Source organism: Tupaia chinensis, unplaced genomic scaffold (assembly GCF_000334495.1).
Source record: "Tupaia chinensis unplaced genomic scaffold, TupChi_1.0 Scaffold145519_1, whole genome shotgun sequence".
NCBI lineage: Eukaryota > Metazoa > Chordata > Mammalia > Scandentia > Tupaiidae > Tupaia > Tupaia belangeri.
The window spans coordinates 3966242-3981725 of NW_006205376.1; the positions used below are offsets into that span (position 1 = coordinate 3966242).

Here is a 15484-nt window from a genome sequence, read left to right on the forward strand (position 1 = left end):
CACAGTACATTAGTCCAGTTAAAGATATTATATACATTATCACATTATCATCAGATAATTTTCCATTTTTGTCCCTGAACTGCTGTTTCTTTTTACCCTTGAGTCCCTTCTTCTCACTCTACCCCATTTCCTACCCACCTCTCTCGTTGTCTCTCATATCCACAATTGTTCTCTATGCTTTTATATCGTCCACTTTTTCAATTTATGCCATAGAGTGCAGACATTTGGTATATATTGAGTGGAGATATACAATGTCTCTCTTTCACAGTCTGGCTTGCTTTGCTAAGCAGTAAATCTTCCATATTTGTCCACTTCCTATCAAATGCTAGTGTCTTTTTTCTTAAGACTGATTAGTATTCCATAGTGTTTATGTTCCACAGTTTTTCAATCCATTTGTCTGTTCTTGGACATTTGGGTTGATTCTGTGTCCTAGCAGTTGTAAATAATAATAAACATGGATATGCAAGTATGTTTCTGACTGAGTATATTCTTATCCTTTGGGTAGATACCCAGGAGTGGAGTTGCTGGGTCATATGACAGTTCTATTTGTAGGTCTTTAAGAAACCTCAATATTTTTCTCCACAGTGGTTGAACTAATTTACATTCCTACCAACAGTGAAGGTGGGTTCCTTTTCACCCAGGTCTTGCCAGCACTTACCATTTTTATTTTTTTAATCTTAATCATTCTGATTTGGGTTAGGTAATTTTGGTTTGCATCTCCATCATGATAAGGGATGTTGAGCCATTTTTTTTGTAAGCTTTTTTGGCCATTCATATGTCTTTTTTAGAGATTAGTCTTTTCGGCTCATTTGCCCATCTTTTAATTGTTTTTTTTTTTTTTTCTTTTTTTGCTAGGCTGCTTGAGCTCTTTGTATATTCTAGTTATCAGTCTCTTATCTGAGGCATAGTTTGGAAAAATCATCCCATTTTGAAGGTTGCTGATTCACTCTAATTATTGTTTGTTTGTTTTTGCTGTGCTGAAGCTTTTTAATCTGATACAGTCCCACTTGTCTATTTTGGGGATTATTGCCCGTGCTTTGGGTTTTTTTTTTGAAGAAGTCTTTGCCTACTCCAGTATATCCAAGAGTTTTCCCTGTGTTATCCACTAGTAATTTTATAGTTTTGAGGTCTTGGGTTTAAAAATTTGATCCATTTTGCATTGGTTTTTGTTAATGGTGAGAGATAGGGGTCCAGATTCATCTTTCTGCAGGCGAATGCCCAGTTTTCCCAGCACCATTTTCTAAAGAGATTTTCTTTTCCCCACTGGATTGTCTTGTGCGCTTTGTCAAAAATCATTTGGCTGTATGTTTTGGGGTTTATTTCAGGAGTGTCTGTTCTTTTCCATTGATCCTCATGACTTTTTTTTGTGTGTGTGTGTGCCAATACCATGCTGCTTTTATTATTTTAAGAATTATTAATTAATTTTATTTATTCACTCATTTATTTAAATTTGACCAGAGTGAGAGAGAGAAATTGAGGAAGCAAGTCACCAGGTCTGGGACTTGAACTGTGATTTGGCCATGTGGGAATGTCCAGCACCTTAACCACCATGCCACCTGTTGGTCCCCTATCAGACTGTCTTTATTATCACAGCTTTGTAAAATATTTTGGGGTCAGGGAGTGAGATGCCTCTTACTCCACTGTTCTTGCACAGCATTGCTTTGGAAATATAGGGTCTTCTATGATCCCAGATAAAATTCTATGATTATTTTTTCTTTATCTGTGAATAATGGCTGCAGAATTTTGATTGGGATTGCAATGCATTTGTAGATTAATTTGGATAGGATTGACATTTTGATTATAATATTGTACTTCTCCCATTCCAGGAACATGGGATGTCTTTCTGCTTTTTTGTGTCATTTTCAATTTCTTTTTTCAATTTTTCATAGTTTTCCTCGAAGAAATCTTTGACAACTTTGGTTAGGTTTATTCCTAAATAGCTTATACTTTTTCTTGTTATTGTAAATGGGATTGCTGTCTTCAGTTCTACCTCATTCTGCTGCTTGTTTGTGTATAGAAATGCTATAAATTTTCTTTCTTTTTTTGTATCTTGTTATTTTACTGTATTCATTTATCACTCTCAGGAGTTTTTATTTATTTATTTTAATGGATACTTTTGGAGTTTCTGTTTATATAACCATGTCATCTGCAAATAGAGATAATTTCACTTATTTCCCTATTATTAGAATACCCTTTATTTTATTCTCTTGTCTGATTCCATTGGCTAATACTTCCTGTAGTATATTGAAAAGGAATAGAGAAATTGGGCAGCCTTGTGTTGTTCTAGTTTTTAGCAGAAAAGTTTTAAGCCTTTCCCCATTCAGTATGATGTTAGCTTTGGGTTTATTGTATCTGACTTTTATTGTGTTGAGTAATGTACCTTCTATGCTAATATTGCTGAGAGTTGTAATCATGAAGGGATGTTGTATTTGTCAAGTGCTTTTACTGCATCAATTGATATGATCATATAGTTTTTATCATTTTTATGTTAATATGATATATTACATCCATGGCTTTGTGTTTGTTGAACCATTGTTTCATCCCTGTAATAAGGCCTACCACCAGGTCATGACGTACAACTTTTTTTTTTTTTTTTTTGCCTTAAGGTGTGTACACTCGCTAGAGAGAAACAGACAGACACAGTGAGAGGGAAAGTAAGAAATGATCCTCCCCAGGGGGGATGGCCAAGCCACTATCACTTCTCTCAGGATTTTGGGCATGCATGTGCATGCACCCAACGTGATTTTCAAGTCACCGGGTCCAGGACTCAAACCATGGTCGACCATGTGGGAGTCCAGTGACGTAACTACTATGCCATCTGCTGGCCCCTGGTGTACCATCTTTTTCATGTGTTGTTGGATATGATTCGCTAGTTTCTTATTGAGAATTTTTGCTTCTATATTCATTAGAGATATTGGTCTGTTATGCTCTTGTCTGTTTTGGGCATGAGAGTGATGGAGGCTTCATAAATGAATTTGGGAGGGTTCCTTTCTTTTGGGTCTTTAGAAATAGTTTGAGTAGAGGGACCAGCAGTTGGCATAATGGCTATGTCACTGGACTCCCGTGTAGTCGACTGTGGTTTGAGTCCTGGTCCTGGTAGCTTAAACTCACACCGGGTACACGTGCATGTGTGCCCAAGACCCTGAGGGGAGAAAGGAGGAGAAGGGATTGTGGTATGGCCATCCCCTCCTGGGGCGGGGGTGATTTCTCTCTTTTTGTCTCTCTGTGTCTCTTTCTGGCTAGTGCATGTACCTTATAGCAAAAACTTCTCCAAAAAAAAAGAAAGAAAGAAGAAATAGTTTGAGTAGAATTGGGATTAACGCTTCATTAGATTTCAGAAGTGAAACCTTTGGGACTTGGGTTTTTCTTTGTTGGTAGGTTCTTTATTACTGATTCAGTGTCATTGCTTGTTACTGGTCTACTCAGTTTTTTTAATGTCTTCCTGACTCAGTTTTGGTAGAAATTTGTCTAGCTCATCCAGGTTTTCTGTTTATTAGAGTATAGTCATTCATAATATTCTCTGATAATGTTTTGTATTTTGGTTATATCTGTTGTAATGTTGTCAGTTCCATTGTGAATTTGATTTGGTTCCTTTTTCTGTCCTTAGTCTAGCTAACTATGTATTAATTTTATTTATTTTCTCAAAGAACCAGCTTTTGGTTTTGTTTATTTTCTGTATTTTTTTTTAAATCCTGTATTTTATCTCTTTCTGTTTGAATCTTTATAATTTCATTTTTTTTCTTGGCATTTTTTTTTTCTGGTTCCCAGAGGTGTGTTGTTAGGTTGTCTGTCTGCCATCTTCCATCTTTTTCTTATGTGCACTAATTGCTATGGACTTTTGTCTTATGACTGCTTTTGCTGTATCCTGTTTTAATGAGTCTTTTGATTTCAGTCTTAATTTCTTCAGTGGTTATGAAGTCATTCAGGAGTAGACTGTTTTGTTTCCATATCTTTCTGTATTTTTGAGTTTTTTTCCTGAAATTAATTTTCAGTTTAGTTTCATCATGGCCAGAGAAGCTGTCAGATACAGTTTCTACACCTTTGAATTTGTAATGACCTTTTTGATGCCTTATCAGGTGGTCAGTCTTCAAAATAATTTTATGCTGAGGTGAGAAAAATGAAAATTTTGTGGCTGTTGGATGGAAAATTCTATAGATACCTGTCAAGTTCATTTCATTTATGGTATCGTTTAGATTCCGTATCTCTTTGTTTTTGTCTAGCCAATCTGTCCAAAGGAGATAGTAGGGTATTGAGATCTCCAGTGATTAGTGTGTTATAGTCCTCTCTCTCTCTGTAGATTGAGCAATCTTGCTTTCATGTATTTTAGTGCTCTGAGTTGGGTGCATAGACATCTTAAGTGTTGTATCTTCTTGGTGAATTAGCCCTTTTAGTACTATATAATTTTCCTCTTTGTCTCTTCTTACAGTTTTGGTCTTAAAGCTTATTTGCCTGATATTAGTATTGTGACTTCAACCTTTTTTTAAAATTTCCATTTGTATGAAATATCTTTTTCCAGTCCTTTACTTTTAGTCTATATATGTCTTTATCAATTTGGTACATTTCTTGTAGACAGAAAATAGTGAGCTTCAGTCCTTTTATCCATTCAGCCAGCCAATGTCTTTGATTGAAGAATTTAATCCATTAACATTCAATGTTATCAATATTTGTGGATTTGTCCCTTCCATTTTGATAGCCACTTCTGTGGTCATTTTTCATTTTTGTGTTCATTCATTCGTTCATTCTTTGTTTTCTTTTTTTTTTTTTTGGTCTCTTTAGTTTTCCTGATACAGTACTCCCTCTGTACTTCTTGAAGAACTGGTTCAATATTGGTGATTTCTTTCAGTTTTGTTTGTCTGAGAATGATTTTATTTATTTATTTATTTATATTCAGTTGAAGGATAATCTTGCTGGGTATAGTATTCTTGGTTGAAATTATTTTTTTTTAGTATTTTGAATCTGTATTCCCATTATTTTCTTGCCTGCATTGTTTCAGTTGAAAAGTCCGAGTTTAGCCTAATAGGATAACCTTTGTAAGTAACTTGATGTTTTTCTCTTGCCATTTTTAGAATCTTATCTTTGTTTGTGATTTTTTTTACCAGTCTTGCTCTAATGTGCTGTGGAGAGAATCTTCTTATGTTGGTTCTATTTGGGGTCTTTTGTATTTCTTGGGTCTGAATGTCCCTCTAGATTTGGGAAATTTTCTGCAACTATTTCATGGGGTAGGTCTTCTATGCCCCTGTCTGATTCTTTACCTTCTGAAATGCCTATTATTCTGATGTTTGGATGTTTAATACGATCTAATATTTCCCATATGTTATCCTTATTTTTTAACTTATTTATTTATTTGGTTTTATCTAAGTCAAAGGTTTTGTCTTCCAGCTCATAGATTCTGTCTTCTGCTTGGTGCAATCTATTAAAACTTTTGAGGGAGGTCTTAATCTTCTATATTGTTTTATCTCTAGAAGTTCTGACCTGTTCTTTTTGTGCTGTGTATCTCCTCCTTCAGATCCTTGAAATACTTCCTCATCTCTGTCACCATGAATATTATGAATTCTTTTTCTGATATTCCTGCTAATTCTTTTATGTTGTCTGTGGTTGAAGAAGAGTTGCTTTATTCTGTTGAGGGAGAGATGTTTCCTTGTTTTCCCATATTTCTTATGCCTCTGCACTGACCTTCTAGTCACATTATTAATTATACACTTCTTCCTACTTTCCTGGTGTCAAGTCTATAGTGTCAGTGGGCAGAAAAGTGCTACTTCTCAAATGTGTTCTTGATAGAAGGCCTTGTCTTCCAATTAGAGAAGTGGGAATGTAGCCAACTTTAGATGGTGGGTCTTTTCCCAGTCTCTTGGGACTCAGGTGTACCTGGCACTGAACTGGAGGGATTCAACTTGAGGGTGTAGGAATTGCGTGTGGTTCAATAAATAATGAAATCTCAAAATACTCATGAGTGGGCAGAAGACAGCTAGAGGTCTGAGGTGGTCTTCTTGCCTCAGTTTATCTCACTGACTGCTGCTGCTCCCTGCTCCATGGTATGGGCTTGAGTCCATTAAGGATGGTGAAAGGACGTGGGAAGGTCTGGTCTGGGATGTACCTGGGGGCAGTGGAAGGCAATGGGAGGTCTGAGGTGCTCTTCTGCCTCAGTTTGTCTGACTACTGCTGCTTCCTGCTCTGTGGCTGTAGGCTCAAAGGATTAATGGTGGTAAAGGGATGTGAGAGGGGCCAGTCTAGGATGTACCTGGGGCAGTTGGAAGGCAGTGAGAGGTCTGAGGTGGTCATCCTGCCTCAGTTTGTCTCATTGACTGCTGCTGCTCCCTGCTCCATGGCATGGGGGATTAATGATGGCAAAGAGATGTGGGCAGGGCTGGGGGCAGTCAGAAGGCAATGAGAGATTTGAGGTGGTCTTCCTTAGTTTGTGTCAGACTGCTGCTGTTCCCTGCTCTGTGGCACAGGCTCCAGAAATGTGACCTCTTGTGTACATTATTTGCCATCTTGTACTTTTCTTACTTTTGACATCTCACATTTATAATCATGCTTATGGCATTGTTTTTATGAATTTAATGGAAAAGATATTTTCACAACTGATTACATTGTCTAGCACATAATATTAACTTAGTAAATAAATATGAAACAATTATCTTTAATGGGAAATTAGGGTTGTAACCCGGAAGATAAAGAATGAAGACAACAATGAATAGCTATAGTTGAAACAGCCAGAAAGAAAATAAAAACTCAGTGAAGAAAGAATTATTTGTAAGTCTTGTATAAAAAAACAACCATCTAAGAGTCAGGGAAGAATAACAATATGAATTAAATTGGCTCTGGTTGCAGATTATCACCACATAGCTTTTTTTTTTCCTCCTCTTCATTTTAGTGATTTTTAATAGCACTGAGCTTTGCATAGTTTTTTAGGCCTTTTTAAAAATCTGTGAGATCACATACTTTATAGAGAAACAAATTTTTAGTTTGTTAGATATGTTATCAGATTTTTTTTCTTCCTACATAGAGATAATTTCTAGTCTTTTTTTAGAGAGAGAGATTTTATAGGGCACATCCACTTGCTGGAGAGACAGGAAGAGACAGAGACAGAAAGCAAGAAATTCCCTAGGGGGACACACCACAATCTCTTCTCCTTTATTCTCCTCTGGGGATCTTGGGAGTACATGGACACACATCTAGCAGAAGTTTTAAGCCTCTGGGTCCAGTACTCAAACCGTGGTCAACTACATGGGTGTCCAGTGATGTAACCATTATGCCTTCTGTTGCTCCCTCTAATCTTTTAATACCTGGAAATATGAATAGCTTTTTTCCCCCCAAGATGAAGATAGAAAAGGAAAAGGACTGAAATAGGAAGAGGGACACTCAGCAGGGCCTTTACCTCATTATCCACTCCCAGTCTCAGCCTGCCTGGATAATGGACATGAGCACACACACACAGTGTACTCAGGGAGGTCCCAGAAGGTGAGCCCAGGAGCTTTCCCATGTGGATCCAATGATGTTAACTGCTCTGTCATTGCCTGGCCCTGGGAATAGCTTTTTAAAGTTCTATTTAAAGGTTGTGTTTAACAAAAGAAAGATGATAAAAGGTTGTGAAATTTATGGTCTTTAGATAAACTGTGTGTTATCATGATTAATTTTCATTTATAAGTAAAAGTACAAATATAAAAATATCAAGTCAATGACTTAGCATTATTACTACTTTTTAAATTTGATTCTGCCTAAAGCTACATGGTGGCTACATTAACTTTTTTTAATGTTTAATTATTTTAGGAATATTTTGAAAAGAACAGATTGAAATCAAAAATGAAATTACTGGGAGTTTTATCCCCTGTTAAAAATTCTGCTGTCAGTTTAGACCTTCTTAATTTATATATGGTGAATCAGATATCTTGTAAGAAGGAAATACCTGGTAAGTCTTTTTATTAACATTTTGCTTTGACATTGTTGTGGTCATAATAACATTTAACTTTATAATGATGAATTTGTAGTTTAAGAGCTCAGTGTGTAGAAGATGAATTTTAAAATTTAGTTGCTTTTAAATTAGAAGATAAAATTTGTTTAAGATCTTTTGTTTCTTAATTCATTTATTTCTGTTTTAGAACTGCATGTTACAAAAAATCAATTTACTTTGTATGGTTAAACTTGTAATACAGTCACTTTAGTTATAATATTGTAACTAGGCATATAGGTACCAAAGTTTAGAGAGCATGGAATATATATCTTTACTGTGAATGTTTAGGAAATTTGCTTGAAAGGAAGAGTGGAAAAGATTTTTGCCTTAATGACCAGTTTTCTATCTTATAACTTGAATTGTTTCTTGAACATTCCTGGAATGTTAACTATAGTAGTCTAATACTTCAAAATAATGTCTACTTTGTCTTGCATTTTTCTTCTTCAAGTCAAGAGAAAGTTTATCAGAACAATTTTTCCCTTTCTCAAGAGAACTTGTGTCCGATATTTAATTTTTAAAAGAAAAGCCAAAATGAGAACTTAAAGACAAAAGATCAGTTTTTAAAAAAAGATCGAAGTATTGCAAACATCTTTCTTTTTCTGCCATTTTTCCCCTTCCACAGATGACAATTAACACAAGTAAATTTAGTTATATATACTTCAGAAAGAGTAAGAATAGAGTGAACATTACTCATCCAAAAGTTAAAATACAAAGCACAATATACTGTAAGTGGAAAATTTCACACTTGACCTCATGTGATGGGTCATAGTCAAAATATTATATACATTTACCTTCAGGCTGTTTGTGTAGGTTGTATATGAAACATAAATGAATTTTGTGCTTTTATGTAAGTCCTACCCAGAGATCTTTTTTTCTTTTTTTTTTCAAAGAGAGACTTTTGCTGTAGGGTGCATATGTTCACCAGAGACAGTGAGAAATCATTTCCTGGGGAATGGCCATGTTGCAATCTCTTCTCCTCCATTCTCTCGGGATTTGGGGTAAACACGCACATGTAGCCGGCATGAGTTTTAAGTAGCTGATTCCAGGACTTGAACCACAGTTGACTATGTGGGAGTCTAGTGATGTAACCATTAGGCCATCTGCTGTTCCAGAAGATATCTCATTTTATACATGTATATGCAAATATCCCCAAATTTGAAATTGGAAACACTTCTGGTCCCAAGCATTTGGATCAGGGACATTTAACTGGTACAGTATTCATGGAGTTCGGGAATACAAATTTTTGTTGTAAATTTGTTTCATGAATTTACCTTTATTCTGTTTTGTAGGGGAGGAAAATATGTTTCACCATGTTGTTATTATACTATTAATAGGTTTATAGATGAGATTCCAATAACAAAAACATAGATTAACAAGGGAAAAGCATTTAGATTTATTTAATAAATTTGATGACAAAAGAGGCTTCATATAGGAATGAAAACACAAAGCATTGGTTAAACTGTACATTTTTGTCTAAGTTTGATGAAGTGGATAGCCATAAATAAATCTGATTGGATAAAAAATGTACGATCTAGTGGTAATAAGTTTAGGAGAATTTAGTAATATCTATTTGAGATTCCTCTCTCTGAACCTGTGTCTTCAGAATAAAGAATGTTCTTTTACTCTGGTTATATCAATGGCACCTCTTAAATGAGAGTGGTATGACCTGAGTTAGGGGAAGATCAGAAAAATTCTTTGTAAGTTTTATTATCTGCTTCAGAAGAGAAGGAAGATGAGTTACCTTCCTGCTTCTGCTGTCTTCACAAGTACCAAAGTACCATAAGTTGGTGTACTATGTCCTAAATTCCATCACTCTCTCCATAACTTTTTTAAGTTTATTCATTCATGAGAGAGACAGACAGATCTATAGCTACTCTAAACAGGATCCCCATGCCCTGATCTACTCCTTTCTCAGCCAGTCTGGATCATGGCCATGTGTAAATGCTTCGTAGGCACAGGAAGGCCCTAGGACATGATCTCAGAACCCTCCCATGAGGGTCCTTCCTCACACAATGTTGGGTTATCACTGTGCTACCAGCCAGTCCCTCTTTTTCACTTTTTTCCCCATTGAATCAGCATGTTTATTGAATACTTACTATAAATACTATTTTGGTTGCTGAAGATAAAGTAAAAAGACTTGGGACCAACAGGTGGTATAGTGATTAAGGCATTGGATTCCCACATGGTTAACTGTGGCTTGAGTCCCAGACGCAGCAGCTTGAAACTCATGCTGGGCACATGTGTGCATGTGTACCCAGAATCCCGAGAGGAGAGTGGATTGTGGCATGGCCCTCTCCCTTCTGGGGTGATTTTTCATTTTCCCTCTCTCTGTGTCTATCTGGTGAGTGCACATTAACTACTGCAAAAAAAAAAAAAAAAGGCTCTTATTAGGACTAATGACTGAAAATAACAGAAATTATATCTGTATATGTCTGTATATATGTATCTCTCTAGCTAGCTATCTAATATTTTTACTCATTTGACTAAAAGGAAGAAGAATGGTGTAATATCCTCAGAGAGAATTTGATCAGGGATTTGAATACTACTAGGATTCTTTCTCACTTCAAATATTAACGTTGTTCTCCCAGACCATCTTTACTATTGAGACTAAAATCATAGCTTTTGAAAACTAATATATTGCTCATCTCTTCCAGTATTACCACCAGAGAAAGACTGAGAATTGTTGTTCTACTTCCAAACTTTAAAATTCCACTGGAAGGGTATTGCCTTATGCTACTGATGCTAGGTTTCAGCAGTGTAACACTTCACTTCCAACCAGAGGAAAGGGATACTGTTCTTGGTTCATCTTTGATCAGATGTTTACCCCTAAGGCAATGATTTTATCCAGAGAGGCAGGGTTTTATAGGAAGATGGAAAGTTCCCAGTAGAACTATATAGTTGTAGTGGGTATAAAACACATTTCTCAAGAGAAGAGGCAAACATTACTAAACAGACAAAGCAGTGATTTCTTCTATAGAGATAAGGCTTTTGCCCTTAAAACGTTAAAAATTGAGTGAGGGAGATGGAATTAAACAGTAGAGTGTGCTATAATTGAGAAAATATGTAGTGCTGCAGAAATGTATAATATAGCCTCTGGCGTGGGACTGGGGATCAGGGATGTCTTGGAGGAAGGACTAGTGGAATTGAAATCATAGGGCCTTTTTCCTGAGGGGTGTATAAGATGATAAAGAAGCTGTTTTTAGTTATTTGTGACAGTTGTTAGTACTATAATGACTTTTTCTAGCATATACATAAGTGTTTTAGTAAAATTTCTTTGTACAATTTTTTAATAAATACAGTATATCAAACAGTACTTTTTAAAGATTTTCTTATTGGGCTGGTTTTGTGGAACAGTGGTTAAATGCTTTGCATAGGGAACTGGATCCCACATGGCTGACCACAGGTCAAGGCTTGCCCCAGTGGCTTTAAAACCTCATATGGTAGATGTACACTCCAAATCCTGATGGAATTAGAGAAATGGAGGAAAAAGAATTCCTGTCTGACTACAACCCATTGAGGGGTACTTATGCTGTCTGGTGAGTGACCTCTATTAAAAAGAAGAAAAGGGAAACAAAAAGATTTCACTGTTATTTTAAAATAATAATTGTATGTTATCTTATTATAGAAACTATGAGAAAACCAGTCCATGTGAATATGAATAGAGACATAAATATGCCCCTAAGAAAACATAATTTAGAGCTTCCAATGTCACCTCACTGTATACCTTCTAAACTCTGCCTTGATGATACGGAAATCAGGTAGGTTTTGGCTGGGATGTTTATCATTAGGTGTTTAAACTCGTTATTATCATCATCACTTTTACTAGCTGGAAAATGTATAAAGGCTTACATTCTAGATCCAGTATTTTCTTGTTTGGCCGTTAATCTTTAAATTACCTAGATATTTTGTACGTTGATTTTCCTTATTGTAAAATGTATATCTCTAGCATTAATAGAATTTTTATAAAACTCAGTAATATCGTGATCCTGAATTGATTTACTTAAGAGTTCTGTTTTTTTAAAATTTATTATTTTTTTGGTAGTATGCTTATGTAGGACAGTAGGAATTATAAATATATAAAGATAGTTTATTCTGTTCCCATTTATATTTTTAACCTTAAAATTTTCTTTTTGTTAGTATACACTATCAAAGGCAAAGTAACAAGAAAGAAGTTGGCCCAGTTCAGGTAGGTTTTTTTTTTTTAATTTTAAAAGTACATATTATTTAGGTACATTTCTACATAATATTTTTAAAAGTCTTATTTAGGTTTAGACTTAATTTAGAGACAAAATTAATAGTATGATATAGCCTAAAATGATATATAGCAAAAGCATTTCTTCTGTACGTCTTCAGCATAAACAGAATTCTTAAATCTAAATATTAAGTCTAATAGAAAATGACATTCCCTTGAAAAGCCCTTCCTTGCTTATTTGTTTATTTAAATTTCTTTTATACATTCATTCACATATGTCCCTTAGCTTGTACAGTGAATGTTCTAACATGAATATATTTCTCACCAGTCTAGTTGGGGATACTATATACATTGTCTTCAACAGATAATAACCCATTTCTTTGTCACATAAATGTCTTGCCTCTCTCTTTTTCCTCTTAATGTCTATTCTCAGACTCTTATCCACACTATCTGGTATGTTTAACCATATTCTGTGTTTCTTTATCCTCTAGTCATTGAGTTTCAGCCATAGAGTATGGACAGTCGGTATAAATTAAGTGGAGACATGTAGTGTCTCTCCTTCGTAGCATGCCTTGCTTCACTCAGCAGTAAATCTTCCATATTCATCCACTTTCTGTCAAAAGCCAGGGTCTTATGTGCCACACTTTTTCAATGCATTCCTCTGTTTGTGGACATTTGGGTTGGTTCCTTGTTTTAGTAATTGTGAATAATGTTGCAATAAACATCATTGTGCAAGCACTTTTCTGACTAAGCATTCTTCTGTCCTTTGGATAGATACCAAGGAGTGGGAGTGCTGGATCATATGGTAGTTCTATTTGTAGATCCTTGAGGAATCTCTATAATGTTCTCCACAGTGGCTGGACCAATTTACATTCCCACCAGAAGTGTAGGAGAATTCCCCTTTTACCACATCCCTGTCAGCCCTTATAATTTTTTTTTTTTTAATCTTAGTCTTTCTGACAGGGGTTAGGGGGTATATCATTGTTAGGTGGTATCTGCATATCCCTTATGATGAGGGATGTTGAGAATTTTTTCATTTGCCATTTGGCTATTCATATGTCATCCTTAGAGTGTTTTTTTCAACTCATTCTCCCATCTTTAATTGGGTTAATCATCTTTTTTCGGGAAAGCCACTTGAGTTCCCTGTGTATTCTGACTTGATTTTTGTCAATGGTGAGAAGTAGGGGTTCAGATTCATCTTTCTGTGGGTGGAGATCCACTTTTTCCAGCACCATTTGCTAGAGATTTTCTTTTTCCCACTGAAATGACTAGTACCCTTCATCAAAAATCAGTTGGCTTGTATGTTTGGGAGTTTATTTCTGGGGTCTCTATTCTGTTCCCTTGGTCCACCTGTTTGTTTCTTTGTCAATATCATGCTGTTTGATTATCACAGCTTTATAGTATATTTTGGGGTCAGGGAGTGAGATGCCAACCGCTCCACTCTCCTTGCACTGGATTACTATGGCAATATGAGGTCTTTTATGATCCCAGACAAATTGTATGATTATCTTTTCTAGATCTGTGAAGACCATCTATGGTACTTTGATTAAGATTGTGTTAAATATATAGATTAATTTGGATAGAATTGACATTTTGATTATATTAACTCTTCCAATCCAGGAACATAGGATATCCTTCCACTTTTTTTGTATCATTTTCAATTTCTTTTTTAAGCTTCTCATAGTTTTCCTTGTGGAGGTCTTTGAGTTCTTTGTTAGATTTATTTCTAGGTTACCTTATACTTTTTGTGGCTATGGTAATTGGAATTACTTTCTTCAGTTCTATCTCAGTCTGCCTATTGTTTGTATATGGAAATGCTATAGATTTCTTTATGTTGATTTTGTATCCTGCAACTTTATTGTATTCATGTATTACTTCCAGGAATTTTTTGTGGATACCACTGGGTCTTCTATGTATACAATCATGTAATCTGCAAATAAAGATAATTTCACTTCTTATTTTCCTATTTGAGTGCCTTTTATTTTATTCTCTTTTCTGATTGCATTGGCTAGGACTTCCAGTACTATATTGAAAAAGAGTAGAGAAATTGGGCATCCTTGTCTTGTACCAGTTTTCAGCAGAAATGCTTTCAGGATGATGTTAGCTATAGGTTTTTCATAGACAGCTTTTATTGTGTTGAGAAATGACCTGTCCGTGGCAATTTTTCTGAGAGTCTTGATCATGAAGGGATGTTGTATCTTGTCAAATGCTTTTTCTACATCAGTTGATATGATCATATGGTTTTTATCATTCCTTCTGTTAATGTGGTGTATTACATTTATGGTTTTGCATATGTTGAGCCATCCTTGCATCCCTAGAATAAAGCCTATGTGTTGTGAGGTATAATCTTTTTTATATGTTGTTGGATACGATTTGCTAGTATCTTGTTGAGAATTTCTGCGTCTATATTCATGAGAGATATTGGTCTATAGTTTTCCTTCCTTATCCTGTCCTTGTCTGTTTTAAGGATAAATGTGATAGATGCTTCATAGAATGAATTTCGGAGAGTTCCACCCTTTTGTATCTTTAGAAATAACGTGAGCAGAATGAGGGTTCACTCTTTAAAAGTTTTGTAGAATTCAGATGTGAAGCCATCAGGACCAGGACTTTTCTTTGTTGGAAGGTTATTTATTACTGATTCAATCTTATGACTTGTTATGGACCTATTTAAACTTTCTACATCGTCCTGACTCAATCTTGGTAGATCATGTGTGTCCAGGAATTTGTCCATTTCATCCAGCTTTCTTGATTTTTTGGCGTATAGTTGTTCATAGTATCCTCTAATGATGTTTTGTATTTCTATTATTTTTGTTATTATATTGCCTGCTTCATTGTGAATTTGATTTACCTGGTTTGTTTCTCTCTTTTTTTTCCTTTCCCTTTTCAACTATTTAATACAACTCATACACAGGTCAAAAAACTTCATTATCAAACTAGATGATATGATTCACCAAGCTTTCAGGTTATTTAAAAAGAATGTTCAGATGGAAACTGTCACAAATAAGACTTTTTATTTGTCACTATTAAAAGTCTGACCTTTAAACAGATTCTTGGGCTAGTGATTCATATCCTTCAGCTTATTCCACTTTGGCACCTGTCTCAAGCCCAGTAGCTTTCCCAGAGCTACCACCTTCACCATGAAGCTCCATGAGTTTTCCCAATTCAAACTTGGGCTTCTTCAGCATTTTTCTTTTCTGACAAAGACATCATGGAGAGGATAGATGGATTGGCAAGCCTTTTCTATGTCTTTTTCAGTACCATCTGGAATCAGTTTATTGACCACTTCTTTCGAGTCATTTTTCTGCATCTCCCAGGTCATGATTTTCATCATCATCTTCCGG

The 15484-nt window shown here is 35.4% G+C and overlaps 1 protein-coding gene across 1 annotated transcript in view; it reads left to right on the top strand.

The window, feature by feature from the left end:
- Nucleotides 1-15484, top strand: part of REDIC1 (regulator of DNA class I crossover intermediates 1) — a 78437-nt gene that overhangs the window by 18743 nt on the left and 44210 nt on the right. Inside the window, exons 3-5 of the mRNA XM_006168094.1 lie at nucleotides 7771-7909; nucleotides 11577-11709; nucleotides 12089-12137. Of these exons, the coding sequence (XP_006168156.1) occupies nucleotides 7771-7909; nucleotides 11577-11709; nucleotides 12089-12137 (321 nt within the window). The remainder of the gene's footprint in view (nucleotides 1-7770; nucleotides 7910-11576; nucleotides 11710-12088; nucleotides 12138-15484) is intronic.